Consider the following 25,155-nt stretch of genomic DNA (forward strand, 5'->3'; position numbering starts at 1 on the left):
TAATGGAGATAACACTGACAACAGCAACTTGGGATAGTAAATCTAAAATGGCCTTAACAGCCAAATATAATTTCACACAACTTTTGCATGAGTCTAGGTTTAATTTGATTTACAGGACAGTTGGCCAAACAATGACATTTATCATAAAAATATCCTCTCCATTAAGCAAATCTCATTTTTCTTTCCAAAAGAAAATTCAATGTATACTCTGAGCAGTCACTGGCTCATTTTCAAGATCAGCCCACACAGATTTTTCTTAAAAAAACAAAGCAATTTAGTCAAAAAATGCAGACCAATGTAATGACATAGTCATATTGCTTTTGGCTACGTTAACTTTAAAAACCATGCCAATTTCACTATTTTTCTTTAGGTTTTATTAGAAAAAAGCAGCAGATCAACATTACAATTCAGAGTCTAATCTAAATATGCACCTGACAATGAAGCACATCTGAATATGAAGTGAAAAAGGATTCCAGAAAACCTTCAGTTTTGCCAATCTTCTACTCAAATCATGTATCTTTTCTTCTGGCTTTCTGATGACTGAAATCAAACAAGGAGCAAAAGATTTATTGCTATGAAAACAAAACTGTAGTACAGTAGTAGAAGTCTTGGGCGCTAAAGCATATTGAAGTTAACTTAATCTCAAAGTGTACTTTAATCTTTTGTTTGGCCATGAAAGTCCATAAGCTGACTGACCCAAGTATAAATTGAAATGGCAGGTCTGGAAAAAAAAAGAGTTAGACAGCATGTTAACCTCCAGTTTTCAGACAGTAATAAAAAGATACAATTCCAACAGCCAAGAAATTAAAATAAAAGGAAAGTGGATCTGACATTCAAGAGCTGAATTTATTCTTATGCTCATTTTGTTTGCGCCCAAAATAATTTTAGACTCACCAGGACAAAAAAAAAGTATTTATGGACTATCACACAATTGAAAAAGAGAAACAATTGCCTTTTGACTTGGTTATTTTCCCCCACTGAGGTATAAAATCTACATATAAATTTGAGACTTCACTATAACAAATTGTACTTTTCATAGTTCTGATTTAGTTTCATTAAACCCTGTTTACTTTTTGCTTTTAAACCACAGAATTCTTATGTCATGATACTGAATCTGGTTTGCAGCTCTCTCATTTATTTGTGGATCTATATTTAGTAGTCTGGTTACCACTGCTAACCAGGAAAAAAAGAATTCTTGAAACTTTCTTCATTACAATAGCACTTTCAGCAGAGGTTACTGATGTGCAAGCAAACTAAAACGATATGTAGCTCTTCAGAGAGACTATTTCATTGATTATGCTTCCACTGTCCAAATGTTCTCTAAATTATTTGCTGGAAGAAACTCTTTTGATCTTGTAAACATCAGTGGGCACAGTTTCACTGCTATGTGTGGTAGTTTCACATCCTTATACAGGAAGGCTGGTTCACAGATACTGAGAAGCTGCAGGAGTTCTAACAGCTGAGGAACTGTGGATTCTGCAGAGCAGAAGTTTCTCCTGTTGCTACTTGACAGCGTAGCCAAAGTATCAGCCGAGGTAGCCCAGTCAATCCTTGCTCTTCTCTAGAACCTCTCAGAATATTTCTGGAAGGGTGACATTGCGGAGCAGCCACTGCTGGGAGCGGCTGCCAGTGCAGTCTCTGATGCTGGGTACCTGGCTGTCCTCTTCCGTGGCTTTGTCCAGGCACTGGTTACTGTTCACATGCAACAGGGTCAATTTCTTGAAGAGAAAATAAAAAGAAATTAGCTTTATAAAAACCACCAGGCATAAGGTAACCAAAAAATTTCTAGTTGGTATCAAAACTTTTCCATAGGCAAGTAGGAACTAGACAAGATTCTGTGGTTACTGACTGCAGATCCCTATCCTAAAAACACTTAAATATGCTATATGACATGGTAGACACTAAAAGCAGTGCTTTGTGAAAAACAAAACAGTCTTAACTTGCAAATGATGTTCTTTGTCAGGCAACATCCACCACTCTTTAAATAGGGCTATCCAGCTAGAGATATTTGAAGAGTTAGATATTACAGGTAGGTAAGATATACAACTTCAGTTATTAGTTATAATAGTAGCTTTTATCAGATCAGAATGAACACATTGAATATGTTTTCAAAGCTACTATTTTCCTCAGCTGGGGATACAATACTGACCTTACACTACATTCTTTCAGCACTTTTTGGGCTCTATTTTAAAAGTATGTTCTTTAATGAAAAGTACGTGCAACCTAATATAAGTGTATATCTTTTGCAATACCTACTAATCCCACTTATGCAATCTTTGGTAAACCATTCCATCTACACCTCAGCACCGTCCTCATGGAGAAGAGGTCCTCAAAAACTGCATTTCCTGCCACAGATACTCCTTCTACAGATACTCCCCAGTGCACCAACTTGCCTACAACACCACAGGCATTACTACCTGTATTTCTTCTCTCATTCAGCAGCTCAGCCACGACACTGGAATAATTGAAAAGTCATGGCCTTACGTGCACAAGCAGCAAAAGGTAATAAAAAAAATCAAATTCAAAAACCTGAGCACATCAATTTCCTGCACTCATAGAGGTGCTGAAGAATGAAGGAGAGAGTTGAACAGAGGAAAAAAGAAAAAAAACAACAACAACAACAAAAAAAAAAAAAAAAAAAAAAAAACCAAAACCAAAAAAAAACCAAAAAACACAGGAAAAAAAACCACTCAGCAATGTGGGCAGGAGTTCTTTTTAAGTGCCCTATAAATTTTTTTGTGCTTTATTAGCCAGCTTTCAGTTATGTTCTGAAGATTATGCCTGGATTTTCTACTGACGAAATAAAGAGAAAAAACAAATATAACCAAATTTATGGCTGAGAATCAACATAGGGGAAGTCTGTGACAATCACTGCAAGACAGATTATTGCATTCAAGTGTCTAAAGATGTATTTTTATTATTACTGATAAGGTAGAAACCTAATGAAAAAGCACTTGCTCTTTGGTAAATCACTGTAGGTGGTAGTATTATTTATATTATCTGCTTAAGTCAGGTAAACTAACTACATTAAAACCAAGAATGAATGTTCCCAGGACTAACTTAATCCTGCAAGCCTTCAGCTTTCTTCAGTGTCCTATCAACAACTGCCAGCAATGTACAGAAACCCTAGCAGAGATCTATTGTCTTCCACGTTAACTGCCATCCACAAAATCATCATTCACACATATTTGCTCTTGGTCTAAAAGGCTGCAGGCTTTGTTAACACCTCAGCTACTGTAGTCTACAGCAAGTGTATTTAGTCAGAAATAACCTCCACCTTGCTTTTTAATTAGTGAAATGATTTTTATTAGCTAAATATGTGAAAGTTCTTTTTAAAAATAGTTACTGCAAGTACTGGAAAGATTCTTCATCCACAAATTGTCTCAAAACTGTTTTTTGGAATAACTGATATTAAATTAACAAGCATGAGAGCTACTTTTTTCCTAACTATCCATCAAGTCAGAGTTCTTGACTGCATTACTCAATCAAAAAATCATTTCTAGAGCTGGCAAATCAAATTAATGATGAATTGATCACTGGACAATGATTTCTAGATCTGGCAGTTCAACATATGAACTTCAAAGTAAATTTGAGCACTATGTAGAAGAAAGAACATGATTTAAGTAAAGGTGTTTTAAGCTATATCTAAGGTATAGATATACCTTAGACGTAACATGATTACAAATGTAAAATCACCTTTATCAGTTTGCAATGCTGATTTTTTACTTGGAAATGTATTTCCTTTTAACTTTGTGCAAGACAAAATACTGAGTGCTAAATTTGTCACCACTTTATTATTATCATTACTCTTATTGCTCCAATAGATACCTGGAATACTTTTCCATTTTTGATCTGATTGTAACACAACACTACACTATCAGATAATATTTCTCCACAGGTTCCCAAAGCACATGTAACCTGCTCTTACAAAAGCTCCCTCAAACTCACCAGGTAATTAAATCAACACAGATGTCCACTCTGTGACTACATAGTGAATTTGTAACAGAGGGAACATAATCCTGACTTTGTTTCCCATTTTGTCTGTCCATTAGTGGTCCACACTGGAATATGTTGCTCTGCAGGTTCATATAAAAGCCAAAGTTGCCTCATTTTACAGTCAAAAGTCCTTAGAAGACTTACCACTGGATCATATTCCCAAAGCTGATTTCCTTTTAGATGGTGGCACTTGAGCATCGTGACCGGGCCGTTAAGTTTGGATACATCTAAACACAAATCATCTGTTCGAATTTCTTTGTTGGCAGTATATGAGAAAACCTAGAGAGAAAGAATGAGAGGAACTCAAAAAGAACGGCTTCAACCAAAAGTTTCCTGGAGTGAGGGGAAAGTGGAGCATTTGTGCATTACTTCCTTTATTCCCACTATTTTTTTTTCATTTGCTTTCTGTTCCCTTCATAACAGCGAGGCATGGAAAGATTTTTTAAATTTTTTTCGGCGGGAACAAGTATTAACACAATCACAAGCTGTTCAGTCAAAACAGACTTTTTTTGAATTGAAGATTGCTTGCTGTGAAGGAACAGGAGACTCCCCAAACATATGTAATCTCTGTTTATGTGAAAACAATTAATCAAGAATCATTAAGAAAGTAGAACAGAAAAACCAGATGAAACATAAATCCCACAACTGACACCCAGAAAAAGATATACTGAAACATATTTCAGGCACAGGCCTGGTTTTGTTTTTTTTAAGTAACAATGCCAATCAGGAGTTCTAACCAGAATGCATTTCCAAAGAACCTACAGGTGGTGAAGTCTAGCTCATAGCAGTATTTTCCTCCCATGATTTTGTTTTTGACTTTAAAGTTGATCTAAAATGTATTGCAATCAGGCCTGAAAAACATACAAGCAGAAACCCACACCAAATCTCATGCATTTCCTCTTACAGGTATTTTCTTTCATGAGGGTTTCCTAAGTATACTTTGAAGATAACTACTGAAAACATCCAAGAATTGTCACAATTAGCAGTAGTGTCTCAAATAATTCAATACATTAAGAAAATTCCTTTTTAAAAATTGTCACCTGATTGCCACCCATTCCATGGCAGTTAAAGATTCCAACTTTCTCATTTTCTTTTCTTGCCATGTTATCCAGACATTGATTTGTCTCCACATTTCTTATCTAGGAGGGAAAAAAGAGCACATCACCAAAGGCTGATATTTTTAGAAGAAAATTAGGTCCTTATCAAACCACAGTGGGCACCAGTTCTCTCCATGCACCAGAGGTTATGTGAAATAAATGACATATTTATTTTCATATTAGCAATGAGGCATCACTGTCCAAACTCTCGAGCAAATGTTCAAGCTACCAGGTTACAGAACCGTGATTGTTTCTTTGCTTTCTTTGGGGGATCCTTCCACTTTGGGGGCACTTTTTGCTCAAAGATTCAGCTACAACAGAATGGACACAATTGAATCTGCAGCCCAAAACCTTCATAAGTACCAGTCCCTATATCACTATATAGTAAGCAGGCATGAATACCAAGTCTCTTGATAGTCATGAAGAAGCACATTCTGCTAAAAGTGTTTCTTTTAAAATCAACAGTACAAAATCACTCTACAGAAAACTTGATATTTAGTTCAACATGACTTATAGAGGAGAGGGTGCCTACTTATTTAGGACAGCATCATCTGTTAAAAAGGTTAAAGAAAAAAGAGAAATGCTCAGCAAGGCTTAGGGGTCACTAGAATTTGCTGGTCGTTGGTGAGGGTTCTGGGGGTAAAGTTCAGGACAGCTTTTAGGCAAAGACCTTGCTTCACCTAGTACAGCTTTCAAGCAAAACTTCACTCATACTCAATGTAGAGAACATTATACAGAATGTTATGCACAACTACAATTCTGAAGGATTATTTCTAAGGCCGTTTATATGACATTTTGTACTGTAGTAGAAAAAAAGGAAAACATTCAAATTACAGTACTGCATACCAAAGTTCAGTTGTCTGCCCCACTGAGAAGCCAGATTTGTCATTCTACATGGGACAGAAAGACAGGTGCAAGCTACTTGAACTTTGCTGGAGTCAACTTGCATGCACTACTCAGTTCAAAACAAAACTTACTGTACAATGTACTTCACATAGGGAAGACGAATATGAAAGATGAAATCTTACCTCTCCCAGAGAAAAGTAATGGCGTGGGATTTGGGAATCAGGATAAACATTCTCCAGGTACCAGGAGAAAGGCTTGCACTGGAGCTTGCGCCTCAGCCCAAGTCGTGACGATATGTCCCCATAATCAACTTTAGTAACTCCTGAAAAAAAAAGAAGTTGTATTCAATGTCTGCCAATAAATACCATTTAACCATAAGAAAATCCATCAGTATAGTTTACTACTTCCATGAAAGACTTTCTCTTTAAAAAGTCTTTTTTTTTATTATCTCTTTTATTCTTTTTATCTATTATTTTAAAAAATCTCTATTCAAAGGGAGTTTGGCTTAATATAGCATTATGAACATGTCTGACAGGACCTGTGACTTCTTTTTCCACAACAGATAGAACCACTCCATATGGGCTGTGCATGACAATTTCTTACCAGTGGTTTGTGGAACAATTTGAATGTAGTTGCTTACTAAGTTAATAGAAGGCTGAAACCTTTTTAGTAACTAATGCCATTCCATCCCCAGTGGTAACTGGAGTGCATATCTATGCAGCATAACACAGCAGTCTCCTTCTGTGGAGCAAGCAGAATTCCAATTTAATTTATTTCTGTAAGCCAGGTACCACCTGCTGGACTCTTCATCCTCTATCTAACTGCACAAAGAAGCAGCTAGAAAGCAGCCTTCATACAGAGCACTAAAGCTTAAATAATTCAGCATTTGTTCAATATAACCGCAGCGTTTGCAGGAAGTATGCTCACCATTATGACTGTTATCATTTTTTTGTGGTAGTTTGCTTGCCTTTTTATTCCTTTGCTCCTCATTTATCAAAGTGCTCCTTCTTCCTGTACCTTCCCACTCCTTTATGATTGCTTTAATTCCCTCTGAAAATTAATTTGTGCAAGTCCCATCTGCAGATGGGTTGAGGATGGTGTGCATGAACTGCAGATATTTTTGTTTCACCTGAATCCAGCAGTATTGTAATTAATACTCTATTATTATTATTATTATTATTATTATTTAGGATCATTTCTACTTTTCAAGCATCATGTCTTTTGTTCTGTTTCCCACACCACACTCTGTATCACACAGGTCAAATGCAGTTCACTACAAAAAATCCAAATCAAAAAAAAAGAACAAAAACTGGCCCCAGCAATTTAAATTCCTCTAACAGACTACAAATATGGCTCAGCTATCCACCATATTACAGACCTCCAGCTGCACACATTTTTCAGAAATCTCTCCACTTGGAGGACTGCGAGTTACCTTGAAAATTCTTGACCTTGGAAAGAGTTTGAGACATTTCTAAGCTGGCATACTGTGTGTTAAATGGACTTGCCAGCAGATGGTGTCTTTCTACTCAATTGAGACAGATAATTGGATCAAAATTTAGCTGTCTGTAAATGCCAATAAAAAAACATAATATTTCAGAAAGAAGAAAATGTTAGCCAGGTTTTTAGGATTTTTTTTTTAATGAAAGACTTTATTTTAATAAATATATTGGTAAGCTATACTGGTAAGGGAATGAAAGCAAAGGAAATCTTGTTTGTATAGAATCCCAGAAAATTTCTGTCTGGGCTTTCAAGTCACAGAAAAAATATCAGAACTGAGAAACACAAGACAAATTTAAAAAAAAACAAAAAAACCCCAAAAAGCCGAGCCACAGAATGCTGCTCTATCTTCATGAAAGCAAATATTTGCTCTACAAGAAAGCAATACTCTCTCAAAAGCTAATGCAAGAACAGAAAGGTTCTGACCACAGCTAAGTACTGGATTCTTCATTGTTCAGTGATGAAAAAGCAGCTGATAGATGAAAGAGTTATCATGCCACTCACACAACAACTTTACAAACAACATCCAACAACACTCAAAACATACTCAGGTTGCTACACTGACATCCCAAAACCAGCACTGTTTAAGGCTTTGTCATATCACTGAATGGCAATAAGAATTAAAGTCACATCTATAAATAATTAAATGTAAAGTGAGACTTAATAGCATACAAGCAAGCTGTTTTTTAGAGTAGTTCTAAATGTCACCACACACAAAAAAAAGTGTCAGCTGATTTTTCTCTTACATTGTATTCTATTAAACCATTTTTATTTAGAAAGGTTTTCAAAAAATCCTCTCTGAAGTCAGGTCTGCACCAAAGCATACACAAAGACTACAGTTAGCAGCAGGTTAACAGAAGGACTGAAGAGCAGAACAGTTAGAGTTGCCCTTGGAGTGTCCTCTAGTAAGGCTGAATTTTTCTGTTTCCAAGGTTTTGGTACCTTATTGATATTACTCTAAACCTGCTTAAGTATTTCTCTCCAGTTACTTATAGGGAATTGCTTTTGGGGAAAAAAAGAATGGAAGAACACAAGGAAAACTGCAGCAAAGTATAAAGCATACCAAAAATTAAGTACAGGTTTAAATCATTATTTTCTCCACAGAGCAGTAAAATTTATATGTATACCTACAACAGTGACACATAAGTTTCTAGGGGCTTTGGACATTTGTTCAAAGGCTCAGCTAAAAACAAAAACCAAACTGCAAAATGAAAATTAGATCAGATTTCCCCTGAGGAGACAATTATGACAGATTCCAAAGGAATCATGAGGAAGACAGTCATAGCCACTTGTTTTTTCAAACTGTTTTAAACATTAAAACCAAAAAATTAGGAAAGAATCATATAACCACAGAATAGTTTGGGTTGTAAGGGACTTCAGGATCATCTCATTCCAGCCTCTCTGCCATGGGCAGGGACACCTTCCTCTACACCAGGCTGCTCAGAGATCCATCTAACCTGACCTTGAACATTTTCAGGGATGGGGTATCCACATCACACAATTCAGAAATAGTATTTAAGAAACCTTGCTACTGTTGTCTTTATCTGACCATAACTATATCTTTCCTCAACCTCCCTGCCCCTAACCCTAATTACATCTAAAAGTTTGGGCCTCCCTGATGATTCTGTTTGTCACACAGCTTGCTGTTAGCTGTGGGACAATTACATGCTTTTTTTTCCACACACCTGCTTAAAGACATAATCAAAATATATAAAATATTTTTAAAAATATAATACATAAAATACTGGTAATGCAAAAAACATCTACTTCAAATCATCCAGCCACACCAGCACCAGCCATTTTGCAACAGTTGTGCCATGCTCAATTTTTCAAGAGCTGAAGATTTCCTTGCCCAAGTTTAATGTGTGGCAATATATTTATGCTAAAGTCCTTTGAAAAAAAAATAGCATGTTGTTATCATCATGATTATAAATTGCTCAGTCATTTGCAAAAGCAGAGTATGAAAACTATTTCATCTAAATCTAGCCTTCTGATAAAAATAATATAACTTGTTTTTATTTAGTATTATGAAACTCTATAAGCAATAATAATTTAAAACCAATTTGAATAGCTACATTCTTTGCATTCTCAATTAATGCTAATGGGGACTGGTATCTGAACACAAAAGCACGTGGAAACATTTAGTTTATACTTTGAACAATGCACTGCAAGATGTGGACTCAGTCCCTCCTCTGTCCTCCCCATCAACCATAAATAATGTTTTCCATTTCTAGTCTCTACATACTGAATCTTGACCAGCTGTGCCTGGCTAGAGACCAGGGCATGCAGTGATGATATGAGGCCTCCAGACCCAGTTTTCAGGATGTTGAACCCCTGTCTCTGTCTAGGTGACTCCTGCTTAGCTAATTCCACAGTGCTGTCTATCCAGGCTTTCTGCCTGCCCACTTAGTCCCAGCACAATACACCTCCTGGCTACATCCCAAAATATATCTCAGAATATACCCTTTGGGGCAAAGCTCACCAGCCTAATGCATTGCAGCTGCTGCTGCTGCCAAAGGGGCAGCTTTCCCTTGCTCACCTTCAGACTACTGCTGTACCTCCTGTGCTGACAGATTCTAACTTAACCCCAGGGAGCCAGCCCACAGGAGGAACACCCCTGACAAATCCAGAAAGTCCTAGAAGCAGCTGATGCAGTTGAAGGATCAGCAGGTGAGGGGAGATGAAGCCCTATTACCTTCTCTACACCTGCCATGAAAAGCAAGGCAGTCCCCTCACAGCAAGCTGTAAGACAGCAATACCTCGTGAAGCCTCTTCACCTTGCACAATACAGTCCTAAGCTTTTAGCCTGGAGAGAGTGATGAATGACCAGCACTAGAAATAAAGAACTGGCAGAGTCCACAGAAAGAATGACTGGAGCCAGGAAACAGATTATTCACATGTGGATTTGTTTTCTGAAAGCTGAAGAGAAAATGGTCTGGGAAACAGGGCCCTGGTGTAAGACATGACTGCAAGGGAAGCCAGCAGCTCATGAGAAGTGCCTGCAGCCAGCGCCTGCACTGCTGAGGAGAGGAGCTGCTGCCTGCAAAGAGACAGGCTCCATTCTGGCCAAGCAGCAGCTGCAACAAGTTCCTGCCCAGCCTCCATCTGTACCTAACCACTCCTAAGCAGACAGGTGGCTTCTAAAATTCACACAAGCTTAGTACAGACAAGTAGCAGTTTCTATTGGGTTATACTTATAAAAGAAGGAAAGGATTTCAGGCTTACTTTTCAAGAGGACAGCTTTCCATCTAACTACATTGCATCAATAGTAAAAAGTCTCTTGAGTTCCTATCATTCAAGCAGCAAGACTTTTTTTCCCAGACAACACAGATTACATGAAGTGGGAAAGCTACCTGAGAATCTTACATTTGCTTTCCTGGATGAATCCCTCTGTGATTCACTATCTTAGGGGAAGAGGAAAAAAAAATATAAAGGAGGAAACAAGTGTGTCTTGTTAGCTAGGCTCAATGATGCTTGTCAGTATATTATCTCCTCCAAAATCCAATTTTTTGCATCCATATCAACTAGTGAGGAAAATCCTAGGTGCACAGAGGATTGCTTGTTTTCCTCATTCATCTGCACCAAAGGCTTGCAAACCAGCATCTGCCTAAGAATCCTCACCTTGCTCCTTGCAAGGGCTTGTGACATTGTCACAGTAATACTGAAAGTACACATTTGTACCAGCAAACAGTTTCACAGGCTGCACACTGTGTTCTGCCTGAAGATTACTACACCAGCACTCTGTAAGAACTATATTTTAAATTTTTGTATTAGAAGGATATCTGGAAAAGCTAAGTGAGCCAAGCTAGAAGAGATTGACTAAACAACTAGCAGAGTTCCCAAACAACTTAGGGACTTAACTGAAACCTGTACAGATGCTATTTGCTGTCAATGGGCAAAGTCACAGTCTGCAAAACTCAGCTAAAATGGGAGATTTCAGAATTACAAGAATAAGCTGCTTGTGAACTTCCCAAAATAATCCTTGTTTGTTAATATCTACTGGCTCTCACAACTTACGTGGACTTGGGAGGGTGAGAGGCATGAGTGGATCTGAGTACATTTGTGTGTTCATTCTCTGAACAACAGGTCCTCACCAGAGCTAAAGAATGACCCACAGTACTGGGCATTCTCCTCACAGCCCCAGGCAACAAATCAATTTTCAGAATAACCCAGCTTATTCAGATACAATATTATCCTGTTCTCGAGACACTTGAAAATTCTGGCATTGAACTTTAGTGCATGGTCAATACAGTCACGAGGACACAAATGGGAGCACGTGACAGGGGGCAGGTGCAGATGCTCTCAGATCTGCTCAGCTTGGCCAGAGCACATCCCTATCCAGCAATCACTCAGGCCATTAGCATACAAATTATGCAGACATGCATCTTTTGAAAGGAAAGAAAATATACAGTGCAGTTACAGATAACTGCTTAACTTACTTTCACTGTTTCAGAATTTTTACTGTCTTTGGGGGATGCATGCATATTCTACAGTACTGCAATGCTATGAAAGTCATCTCAAAAAAACCCAATCCTACAAAATTCAAAGAGTGTAACTGCTTTTGTAGCTTGCACTTACCTCACAAAATGAAAGGCATACAGAGGTGATACACAAAGTAACAGAGCCTCATCACAGCTTATCGGTAACTTACATTTTTAAAGGAACTTGATTATTTTTTATAATTAGGTCTTCCTGTAACTTTGTACCTTTTAAAATATAGCTTGACATGGATGCATAAGAGCAATCTTTACCAAAAAAGACTGTACCTATTTATATACAATTTTTATGAATATTTCTATATGTACATGTTTGAATTCATAATATATTAATTCATAATATATATATTCATATATGTATTCTATATTATAATTTATATAATATAACATAATATTATATATAATATAATTAATATGTATAATATAATTATATTTTATATATTATATATTCATAATATATTAATTACACAACAGGGCAATAACAATAAGCTGTTAGCTTCTGATTTCACCTAAAAAGTTTTGAATAGTACAAAGACTTTTTTTTTATTAAATGTCTTACACAGTCTCATTTGAGTAAAGCATTCTTTTAAGACAAAACCACTGTGAATCCACAATGTCAGTTGCTTTCAGAAGCATCTGTAAAATCCATAATCTAAAATTTGACACTGTTCAGACTCATATTACACGGTATTACAGCTTTTAATGTCAACAGTATTGCAGGTTTAAAAAGCAGGTCATAAGGAAACACTAGTTTTAAAGAAATTTCTTTGGAAAAGCAGATGCGGTATATAAAAATACCACTTAGTACATAAAGTCTAATGGCTCAAGTATTTAGAAAGGTTGGCTTTTGCTACCTGAAGTTTGTCTTTTTATGTAACAACAAAAATAACCTGTATTTGAAAGTAATAATTCAATATTTCCCAGGCTTCCTTTCTTCTCCTAAATTTTTTTCAGAAAATCTGATTTTATGGGAAATTTCCCCACATATTTTACATCCTCTTGTTTTGCTAACTGCCACATAAAGAAACAATGATAAATATCTTCACAGTCAATTATATTGGCAACTTGCCCCTACACTCTACATAGTGAAATGCAAATTCTGTCAAGACAGAAGATACTCACTTTTGCCACTCCTCCTTCTGTGTTTCACTTAAATCACTTGTGATGCATTCAACATGGAATGCCTACAACATGGGAGCCAGAGCCCAAAATTCAGCACATTGCAATATGACTTTGGATGGCTAATTTTCAGCACTACAACTGAGCTCTTCGATGTTCTACTGAGCTTCAATTCTATTGCACAGGAAGCTCATTCATAAATCATGTTCATGTTAAAAAGCAAACAAAAACCCCTTCAGGACATGTCTCTGGCTAACAAAATTATTTTTCAATTAAGACCTTACTTTTTGTACACCTTAAGTGAGTTCTGTCTTAACAAACTTCAAAGCAATAACATTCTTATATAAATATTCACTTTATTTCCCAGTAGGACTAATATTTTAATCCTTAATAAGTATTTCTCATAACCAAAGACCTGCTCACCTGGGGAAATAATGTAGAAAAAGTTTTTGAATTCATCCATCCAGACTTCTGCGAGCCGCCTGTTATTTTTGTTGATTATCTGCCCTGTACCTCCTGGGAAAGTGTACGGTGTTGCTTTCCTGAACACATGCCCAACATGTGAACAAGTTACAATTTCCAAAGTGCCACCACACTGCCAGATCTGAAAGCAACAGAACAATTATTGCATAGTTTCAAGTTGCTAAAAAAGTTCCAAAACATTAATCACTTGCTTCTGTTCAAGGTGGGGAAACAACATTAGCTGAGGTCTAGAACAAATGCACACTGCATGGAAGAGAACTGCATGTTTTTTCCTGCTCAACGGGTAAAGATGCTCACAAGCCCAAGCAAGGCAGCATATGAAAATACTTCAGCCCCTGGAACAATTCCACATCAGCCAGAGATTACTTTAAAGAACAGGGCAAGCTGACCACAAAGGAAGGAGAAGGCTCACATGAATCACAGGAACTAACAGGTGTCTAAACTAGTCCATTATAAAACAGAATCTCCACATAAAAGAACCCACACACTTCCCAAGTCTCTGAAAATACTTTCAGTTTTATCTTGGATCTTGAAAAATAGCAGATTCAGAAAGCTGAAGTACTTCAGAATTCCCACCTATGTACTTTCTGCTAACAAAATTAAAGGAAATGGTGCCATTTGGTAGGAATAAAAACGAGAATATCACAAGTTAGGTCCACAACCAAATGAACCCATGAAGTTAGTAAAGAGCAAGAAGAAAGGGTTTGTAACAGAGGTGCTCACATGTCACTGGCACATAAAACAATGCACTGACAACATCATCCTTAACTGCCCTGCAAAGTTTTACCTACCCTGAAGGAAATTTCTAAGTTTTCTCCACCCCAAATATCCATTCCAGCATCATATGTTCCAATTTCCTGAAAGTAATCTCTGTCTATTGAAAAAAGGCCTCCTGCCATTGTAGGTGTCCTGGAGGAAGAAAAAAAAAATCACATTGGTCACTGTAAAAACATCCTTAGATACATTTCACACTTACACTGACAAAATAGCTGTTTATTTCCCAAGTTCCTAGCATATTCCTTCTCAGTAAGCTTCCCTTCAAACTCTGCTACTATTGGTGTACTTGCTAGCTCAATTTTTTTCAGAGATGGAACTAGGTAGTGGCAATTCTCCTTATCTTCTCAATTCAAACTGGTGTCTGGATAGAGAAACAGTCCCTAGAAAGCTGCTGTCATTCCTGAGAAAGACTTCTGCCTCCAATGCTGGTAACTCATAAAAAGGAAACTAGTTTCACACAGAAAAATTGTACTTCAGGCTACTGTTCTTGAAACAGCTTTGGGAGGTCAATAATCAGTCTGCTTCCTTTCACTTTTATTGCTTCATACAAGAAAATTGTACAGTCAAGGTTGCATCCAGATTTTCCTTACATATTCCTTATTGGTACAAAAAAATAAAACTCTGCTAGTAGTTTCTCAGAGCTTTAGAAACATCTCCCAGATTTCAACTTTTTTAGACAACAAACATACAATAAGTAAATTACATGTTAGGCCAATGACATAACTTTATAGTTCAATTATTTACACTTTTAGCACAAATGATTTTATATCACTAGCTATTTTCCTGAAATGTTTAGGGCTTTTTCTGAAAGACACATTAAATACAAGCTAGGTCACAAGCTAACTAAAAACTTATGTGTTTTTGCCCCTACTAAAAGGAAACAGAGGGAAGAGAGCAATATCCTGAGCAGACCTCTTAATTTCTTTAACTAAAGACAAATAAAAGCCAGCAAAGGCTGGATCCTAAGCTTTACTGTAAGTAAATAATGCCCAGTTTTCAGAAAAGTAAGGACAGAAAATGCAAGTTTGCAATTGTTAAAAGGTACACATTACACACAGGCTATCTTCCTCATTACTTTTTTTATAAACTGACATCACATCTAAGTATAAATTCATGTCTCATCCCACCTTTTAAGACTTAAAGTTTGCATATAAATGCACATGCACAAATATATACATATACACATGCATATACAAAAAAAAAATCAATGCGTGTTCACAAAATACAGTTTACTTTGTTATAATAAAAGATAAAAACAAGATTCAGTTTAAAAAAAGAAAAAAAGCTTTGTTAAAATCTTGTGCATCATTATAAGTGTTACATGAAAACTAGTAATTCACCAGTAATTAACATAGAACTGAAAAATATTTTCAAAGTGACAAAGTGATCCATTCCTTTACTTCTACCAAAAGTTACTGACAACCAATCCATGCAAGAACTGTTATGTTGTTCCTTCAGACAAAAAAGATACTACAATGTTTGACTAAGTATTTAACAACCTTAAGTACTTACTTTTGAGTTTCATAAAAAGCAAATATCAGTCAAAGATTTTAAGCGATTTAATAATTTCTCATTACCTAACAGGGAGGGTTCGGTCTCCTTTCCGTCGGTCCATCTCTCTCTGAGGAACCGGGTACCAACGAAAATTCAGCTTCCAGTTGAATCCACCGTAGGTCATGTCAGAACCTGCCATATATTCGAAGGTGTCATCACTGATTACATCAATGATGGGACACACTACCGTCCTCCTAGGAAAAGGAAAGAAGCAAAATTATTAAATTTTAAACTAATAAAATCTATTAATCAAAAGGGTAAAGATGATGTTTGGGGTTTTTTTTAAAATTATTGTTTTTACACATTCAGTTGAAATTTTTATAATACCATCTTTTAACAACATTATTCCATAAATTAACAGGAAACATACTAAAATTCTGTCTTGCTAATTATAAATCTGATACAATTTTGGCAATGCCAGATCTTTCTAAATCATATTTGCATTATTACCAGTAATAAATATTCATCCCTCTCCAGACAGAAATAATGATCCCAACTTTCTCATTGCTACAGAGTGATTAAATAGAAAACACGAGGTTCTTCTTTCTAGTTGCGTGGTAAAAATAACTTGCATGTTTTGAAATTAAAACTTGGATATTAACTTTGGGTAAGTATTTTTATACATCCTCAGGACTAAGAGATGACAGTAATTGTTAACAATGTACAACTACTACATCATAGTTGACAGAAAGTGGCCTCGTTGTCCACTGTCCTGACATTATTAACACACATATTAACAGAAACCAATTCTAATCATCTGAAAGACACTTAAGTAACCATGCTCAAAGCAGACTTCTTCTCATGGGAAGCTCTGTAAAAAGATTCAGAAACTGCTTGCAACTGAATTCAAAGGACTTAAGTCGAGATATTTGCATAAATTGTAACAAAGTATGTATTTTAGTCTCACAAAACCTGATTAATGATAACAAAGTTTACTTTGTCTTTGCACAGTGCTGAACAAAGATTCTTCATTATTTGTAGCTTACTCATTATGTAAGATATATTTTGTAACAACAAATTTGTAGTGTGATTTTTATCTATAACAATAAAAAACCAGGGATCTTTAGCACCATGTTTTATTCTATTTTATATGTAGACTACTAACAGACTAGTGCAAAACTACAGCTACTTTTCAGATGTAGGGATATTTTATAAAGCAGACAATTCTCTCACCTTCATCCCCAATACAATTTCCACCGTGTATATAAGTGTAGATCAGCATGATTCCAGTAATTATTCTAACTTTACAATATACATTCCAGAAGACCAAGACACAGCCCAGATTTCCACAATCAAAACCATTATGTAATAAAGAAATCACGAGAGCCTGAAAACAGTTCTTGTTCACAATGATAGTGCTACATGAAATCAGGGCTTGATTCTTTTCTCAAGAATATCTACCCAAATTCATGAAGGAATAGGCCAAACTGCAGACTGAAGACCTCAGTTTCCCCTAATTCCTCAATTTTATTCATTGCTCCCACTATTTAACACATTATTCCATGCATCCCAATATAGACTTCACTTGAAACAGAGTTTTACTTTTAAAAGTTTAACTGAATTAGCCTTTTATCCTTAACCAATGACAATTTATTCATCTCTTCAGAAAGTAGATATTTGCTTGTAGGCTATTTTGTAATACTTGAAAAATTTCTTAATAAGTGAAAAAACCGAAGATGGGCAAATAGATGGATAATTACCTGTCAGCTTTGATCCTTGCCAGCAGAGGTTCAAGCCAGCCTACTGTACATTCACAATGAGCATCTAAGAAGGTGATGACCTGGCCTTTAGAAGCAGCAGCCCCCTTTAATCTTGCTCTAATCAATCCAGAACGTTGTTCCATTCGAATCACATGAACAGGTACTTTTAATTTTTTCACATAACTCTCCAGTGGTCTTTTCAAGAAGTCTGTAAAGAATGATCAAAACTGTTAGTTATGTAGTTCAGCTTTTTTTTTTTTTAATGGAGAGACTTGAATCAAGATACATTTCCCCTGTTCTTGTCTATCCTTTTTCTACTTTCTCAGATAGTTTCCTCTACACTTCACAATACTCCTTTCCACATCTCCCAAGTGTTTCACTCAATAGCACAGAAAGTTCTTCCTCCTCTTTATTTCTCCATTATGGAAAACCCAAAAAGGAAGAGAGGGTTGGACACTTAGACAAAACCAAGATGGAATATACAGGTATTTACGGCAGAGAATATGTGACACTTATTTTCAAAAACATGCATAAGTGCTCTTGGACTTCTTTACCAAGGAAATACAGAAATGTTTTGACTAGCTGAATATAATTAATTGCCTCCTACAGTAATGTAACTTACAGATAATTTCTTTGTGAGAAGTTTAAAACACAATCAAACTGATTTTTCTATTGTGCTTTCTCTAGGGTTTTCTGGTTAATATTTTTTATATTAGATTATCACCGTAACAGCTAAAAAAAATATATAATAAGCTATACATAAATGAGAATCTGTAACACCAACAAATCTCAAAGTAGCACAAATTATGAAAAACAAGTTATTCAAAATACAGCAGTCAGTTACCATACACCCAGAGAGTCAAAATTACTTGCACTGCAAAGAGCTATTGGGTTGTGATGATTGATGCCAAAGAAAGAACAAATAAGTGAGGGAGAATGCAATGGACGGTCACAGAAACAGACTTCTGCAATAACTCGCAGTTTCAAAACGTGTAAAAAAGGCAAAATAGTCTTACTGCTCAGCTATGGAATATTAGATTGTACACTCAAAGCACATGGGAGTTGAAAGTTGTACCACAACAGTGCATGGCCTGTAGCAGGATTTCACATAAGGTAGAAAGTAGCTCATACAGAAATAAGTGTGACACTGGAGGGGTGGGGGGGGAAGTTCAACATGAACTCTTAGTGACTCTTTTGTAAACCTCAAGAGGGAGGGTTGACGTGAAGGTGATTACCATTCCTTATCACTTCTCCAGATGAATGAGTTCTAATTGCCTTCTCATGTTTTTCTGTGCATTGTTGGACTGCCACTAAAACCCACAGAAATAAGTTCTGACGCGTCTTGAAAGCTAAACTGTGCTAAAAGTACATAAGAGTTTGATACATCTAAATATTTGTCTCCAGAGAAACTCAAAGCAACTTAATTCTTACTTTGCATATGAACAGGGACTCAAATTATTACGTGTTTCTTAGTACCAACCAAGCGTACATGTCAGAACATTTTGCAAGGCTTTTGGGGTGGAGCACAGAGATCATGACTGAGTCTGTAGCAAATATAGTCTCACGTCTTTACAGTGTAGCTTTCCAAAGCCACTAATTTAAAAGAACTATTATCATGGCAATGTTTGTAGCTTTAATGTACACATGATGTACACAGAGAGAGTGTGCAGCATTTCTCTCTATGCTCATGAGCAAGTCACACAAATCAATGTTTCTCTGCACATCTCAGGTGTAATACTGATAAGCTATTAAAGTAGTTCCATCCACTTTAAACTTAAATGAATTAATATGGCCTGTGACATTGGTTATTGAATGTAGTTACATTAACAGAATGGTAAAATTCTGGCAGAGGGAAGAGAGAAAGAGTGCAATAATAGAACTGCAGCCAGACTTATGCAAGTCAAGAACTTGCATAAAACACAATCTCACATACAGAAAGTCATGCTCAATGTATTGCATATGAAAATCTTGAGTCCTACCTATATTTTATCGGTAAAGTATTTAAAATTTCAATTTATCAAGTACTTTTAACTTCTCTAAGAAAGAATCAGAGATGTGTGCAGTGTTTTCACTACAAAGGGAAAAAGGTTAACAACAGTCCTTCTCTCATGTTTAACCATGGCCATAAGAACATTCTTATGTACTATCACATTGTTCAAAACTGCAGAAGGGACTATTCCCAGAAACAAAACATCGTGACAGACCTCCAGTAACTGTGTCCTTAAAATATCACTAGAGCTCCAGCAAAATATGCAGAAAAGATAAAGCCTGATCTCTCATCCCTATAAAAGCATAGTAAATAATTCAGGCATCAAGATTTCTGAAGTTCTTCTGCTACCACCAGTTAGGGTAAAATGTTTAAATCTAAGCAGCTACTTTCCCTCCAGAACACCCTCTCTAAGAGCAATACACATCCCTCACAAATTGTTGCCTTTGTTCAAGTAGCAGAAAACTAGCTTTTTTGATTAGTCATGCATCCAGAAACTAATAGGTTTTTATAAGGAAGACTTGATTTTTTCCCTTAGAGGAAAAAAAACCAAACCCAAACATTTACGTAATCTTTTTATGAATGTAATACACTTTGGCCTACAAGAAACATCAGGATAAAGCCATGAAGATGACTTTTTATTCAAACCTATTGGTCATACTAAATTCTATATTGAACACTGAGATGAGAAGTTTTATGCATTACAGAGTCAGCTGTTTATAAATGACCCAGGATTAGAGCTGACTAACTTTTTAGCATTGCTTCAGACACTTTACAACAGGTTTAATAAGGTTTAAAAAAATCCAAACATCTCCACAATATTTCTAATTTGGAACATTAAGAATTCATGTAGTTTCATAGGTATAGCTATAATTTGTTGTGGTGGATAGTGTTTTCAAGCCTTTTCTCTGTCAAAAGGGTGCATAGTTTTACCTAGGACTAAGCATCTTCTGTGGAAGTAGCAGAACTAAGGAAGACAAAAGAGCAAATATATTCAGTTCAAGTCAACTAAGTGCATTAGTTGAAAAATACCTTGCTGATTCTATTACCAAGTCACACTGATATGCATATAAATGAAAAATTAGGTTTCAACCCTTTTTTTTTTATTATTAAACTACAATAAAACACAGGTTTATCATTTTTATAAGCATGCAAACATGTTTTCTTAAGAAGTATGAATATTTTTGTAAGTACTGTTGGCAGGATTCAGTTGCAGTCACATTGCTTTGACCTGCATCTCTGTAGCTAAGTTCTGTGGATGTGGTCTATCCTGATGCCACACTTGGCTACTGGGTGCTGACCTAGTCAGAGGTAGCAGCTAATCATGATTTCTCCTGTTAATTGTGTCAAACTAGTTACTAAAGATCAACACTTCAAAACTAAAGTTGCAGTTCTGATCAGTAACTAGAGAACAATTTTACAGATACGTCTTCTTTCTCCAATGCTTTTCTTTTGGGTGTAAATAAATGCGTGCTATTTATGCAAATTCATTCTTCTAAGAGCATGACACTAGCAGGTACAAAGTGTGCTTCAGGCAGACTGAATGCTTACTTTATTCCAATTAAAATGACTCTGATGTTAGAATTCAATATACAATACTCAGGCTGAACATTGTATTTTTCTGGAAAAGTACGCTGCTTTAATTCAACACAAACAGAATGCTTAAGTAGTAAACACAAACCTTTCACATCTTCAGGCATCGTACCCTTCTGTTTTGTTTAATGTAAAAGCATGCTTGATGGAACCATAACAAGCTCTTGGAAAACAGAACAAAAATAACCCCTCTCAGTAATTGTTGAAAATAACAACAAATAGAAGATGCCTAAGTAATCTGAAATGAAGATCACAGGCTTCAAAAAGAAATGCTGGAACAGGTTCAGTAACAGCACCAAAGAAAGTATGAAATGCTCTATCTTTCAGCATGGAATTAAGTTAATATGTTTTCACTACCAAAACCAGAAAGAGAAAATTTATCTAGAGAAAGCCACTTGCTTTTTTAAGTGGACTAAAATTCTATGATTCATAGTGAGGACATCTTATTGCTATGTTGAAATTGATTTTTTTCTAAAACAGAAACTGAAGAGGCAAAACAAAAGTAATATGATGCCTACACATTCTAATATTAGCTTGCTCTTTATTTCTAGGTCATACTGAAAGCTGACCTGTCACAAATAATAATTAGCACTGATTTGAATTAGTGCTAACAATTGTTTTGATAAATAAAATGTAGAATTTTTTACATAAAGGTTAAAAACTACAACAAATAAAGAAGTATAATTACAAATTACCCAGAAGTGCAAAAAACAAAACTTTGATGTTGTGCCTTTGTAAAAGCAAAATTTGATCATGCCTTTCATTTAATCTGGAACACGTTTCTGTGGCACTTTGCATAGGCATTTCTCCTCTGCTGCCAGAATGTAATTGTATTTAATGCTTCTGTTCTTTCTTCCCAAATTGCACTGGAATTAGCTGAAGCACTTAGAGTTGGGTAAAAAAGGAAAAGAAAAGCAAGTGAGGGTGCCCAAGAGAGGAAAGGAGCAGAGACAAGTGCAAACACAAGCCGAGTGCGCGTGCTGTGCTTCCCCAGGAAAGCAGAGCGGTGCGAGCTCAGCTGGCTGATGGGATCTGTCCATGCTCCACAGGCAGCTGTGCCCCACACCGACCCAGCCAACCAGCCAGGCATCATGCACACACACATAACCTGGGGCAGCTTGGTATGTTTGCTGCCACCTTGGAGGTAGAGCAAAAATCCACTTCTAATCCTCTTCAGCTACAAAAGCTCCCCATATCCACAGTAAGTTCCTAACTATCCTAAAACCTCCCCTTACACTGTAACCTGTGTATCATGGGGCTACTTGGGGCAAACCCAGCTCCTCTCTTCAGACACACAGATCTTGGGCAGATTTTGTAATCTGGACAAGAGTCAGACATCTTACTCTGAAGCTGGAATTACCATAGGCAGCAAAACATGAAATTTGCATCACTAGAATGAGAAGCAACAGGCTGAGATATCACCATGCTGTAAAACCCTTCTATGTCTTACACATGGGAATTACTTCTGATACAGGCAACAGCCTACAACTGGTGACTGTCAAGACTTTCTCTAGTGGCCTACTACATTGGTTTCAAAATAGAATGAAAAAAAAGGTGAATCAATATAAAAATATAGACATGTTTTATTTAGTAAAGCTGTACTACCCTCTCACCTCCATTTGCCAACACTAGAAAAAAAAGTACTTCATAACCCATACCTTCAAGATATATTAAGTAAAGAAGAAGCCAAATATCAACTATTAACCAAAATTAAATGTTAAGTATTATATAGAATATTGTTTTTATTTTGAATATACGCAATTAAAATACTATGAAGATTAAAATCTAAATAATATTACTATATTTTACAAAAAAATCAGCTTCAAGTTTTGCTTATTACACATGGCAAGTGTCATTCTGTAGCATGGAGTTTTCATCTGGAGCACTATTCCTTAAGAAATGGAACCTCCTGCAGCACAGAAACTGAATTTTAACTTCCCATGAACTGAATAATCAAAATTGATCCCTCTGAACACTGAGCCTAATGGTGGCAGCGACAGTAAATTTAAATGTGTGCAACAAACAGAGTTGCCTTTGCTATTATTCACCAGGTGATTCAAGTATTAAACACCCTCAAGCTATATGAATGTGATCAAATTCTAAATGCGAAACACTAAAACTGTAGCAAAACACAAAGTCCATGCTGCCAACAGAAAGGCAGGCAGACAGATGAAGTTACACCAGCTTTCAGTGCAGAATGATCCATCTGTATTTCAAAATGGGCATTGCTCCCTCTGCCTTCCCCTGCCCCAGGTGCTGTGTTTTGCAAAGGAGGGCTAAGCCCACATCAAGGATGTCGGAACCCAGGAAATTCCTCTGACAGCCCTGGAGGACTTGAGACCCTGACAGGGGGCTCGGAGACCTTGGCACAGAGCCCAAGACCCCTGTGCCTTTGATCTTGACCCATGGAAAAAAATTACCACCCTTATATGAGGAATTACAAGCCACGAAAGTTTAAGTAAAATGATAGGGAATTTATCACAGGGTGAGAATGTAGAATTTTGGGGTTTTTAGAATGGGGGTTCAGGGGCAAGATGGAAGAATCTGGGCGTGTACAGTCTTTCTCCTTCTTCTTCTTGGCCTCCATATTCTGCCGTGATGGTGGCATTTTGGATTGGTTTAGAGTAGAAACACATGGTCTAACATAGGTGATAGGTATTGGGAAGTTATGGTAAATAACGTACACGTACAGACAGGCCTGTGGCGGGTCGGATAAAGAAATAGATAAGAAACAATAAACTGTAGCAAGTACAGGCCCTGCAAGGGCCCCGTGGCAAACAGAGGCCTAAAGATAGGAAATGCCACGTCATGGTGAATAGCTAGAAGGCCCTCTCTTCCTCCTTTGGACCCCTGCTTATCTCTCTGTAACCCTATAGGTCACTCTCCTTTAAGTCCTGCTATTGGACAATTTCTGACAATTTCCCCCTGTTTCCTACATAACGGGCTGTTTTAGCCTATTCTGGTTAGAAGACCTGTCACTAGAACCTTCACAGATCATCCAATAAAGACATTACTGTGGAACCCCAGAACGGCTTTCTCCTCTCTCCCCTGCGTCTGCCTGCCTAGGCACCCAGCTAAGAGCTGAAATAACAATGAGCTGATCATCACTAAAGAGCTGATATCACTAAAGCATGCTAGGTTGCCAGAGGCTGAGAACTGCTTGAGTATTCGGGCAGTCTGTCCTGTAAGAGGACTGAGTAACCAGACCCGCGCAGCCTGCTTGGGGGCAAACTTGAACCCAACAGGAGGCTGCATAAATAAACAACCTTGAGAACTAGAACAAAAGAATCCTGACTCCTTCTTCGATGGCCGGGCTGGGAAAAGAGACTTGTAGCAGAGATTCTGAGAGAAGCCAGCTTCAGTTTTGGAAGCACAAGGAGCAGCAGGCTGGGCGCGGGCGCTGTCCTTACCTCTCTCGCTGGCGTCGTCGACGAGCACGATCTCCTCGAGCATGTGCCGCGGGGAGCGGTTGATGACACTGTGCACCGTGCGCAGCAGCGTGCTCCAGGCCTCGTTGTGGAACACGATCACCACGCTCGTCGTGGGAAGGTTGTCCGCGTACACCTTCGTTTTACACCTGCCAACCAAGGGAAAGCAGGTATTTGTAAAGGTCAAGTCTTCAGTTAGAGCTGCAAGTCTGAGGTTTCCCTCTTGAGGATCGCTGCTAACATCCCAGATATATCAATTTTATGCAGAGTGTGACAAAGGAGCACACAGTGCACATTTTATACATGCGCAAAGTGCTATAAAGTTCACCAAATAAAAAGAGAATTATATTCACTTTCCAAAGTTAGCATGCAAAATCATAGGTTTACCTCTCCTAACAGCATATATAGGGCATTTATGTAAACTATGACATTTACACTTCAAGTAACCCCACATGGCCACCCCACATCCCAGATTTTTACATTCTGCAATGCTATTTTGAAACAAATGATGCTTTCATTATCTTCTAGAATAATAAATACACTGTACACAAAGTACTGATCACAATTCTGAAAAAAATCCAG

The 25,155-nt window shown here is 37.0% G+C and overlaps 1 protein-coding gene across 2 annotated transcripts in view; it reads right to left on the reverse strand.

Annotated features, from left to right (window-relative positions):
* Window positions 1–357: 357 nt before the first annotated feature.
* The window catches only part of GALNT1 (polypeptide N-acetylgalactosaminyltransferase 1), an 88,170-nt gene continuing 63,372 nt past the window's right edge, over window positions 358–25,155 (reverse strand). For both annotated transcript variants that reach the window (XM_066560221.1, XM_066560214.1), the window contains exons 5-13: window positions 24,556–24,722; window positions 17,566–17,773; window positions 15,889–16,059; window positions 14,326–14,443; window positions 13,475–13,655; window positions 6,122–6,261; window positions 5,037–5,135; window positions 4,141–4,275; window positions 358–1,718 (exon numbers count right to left, since the gene is read on the reverse strand). In XM_066560221.1, coding sequence (XP_066416318.1) covers window positions 1,572–1,718; window positions 4,141–4,275; window positions 5,037–5,135; window positions 6,122–6,261; window positions 13,475–13,655; window positions 14,326–14,443; window positions 15,889–16,059; window positions 17,566–17,773; window positions 24,556–24,722 — 1,366 coding nt within the window. In that variant the 3' untranslated portion in view covers window positions 358–1,571. The remainder of the gene's footprint in view (window positions 1,719–4,140; window positions 4,276–5,036; window positions 5,136–6,121; window positions 6,262–13,474; window positions 13,656–14,325; window positions 14,444–15,888; window positions 16,060–17,565; window positions 17,774–24,555; window positions 24,723–25,155) is intronic.

The sequence above is a fragment of the Molothrus aeneus genome, chromosome 1 (genome assembly GCF_037042795.1).
Source record: "Molothrus aeneus isolate 106 chromosome 1, BPBGC_Maene_1.0, whole genome shotgun sequence".
Lineage (NCBI taxonomy): Eukaryota > Metazoa > Chordata > Aves > Passeriformes > Icteridae > Molothrus > Molothrus aeneus.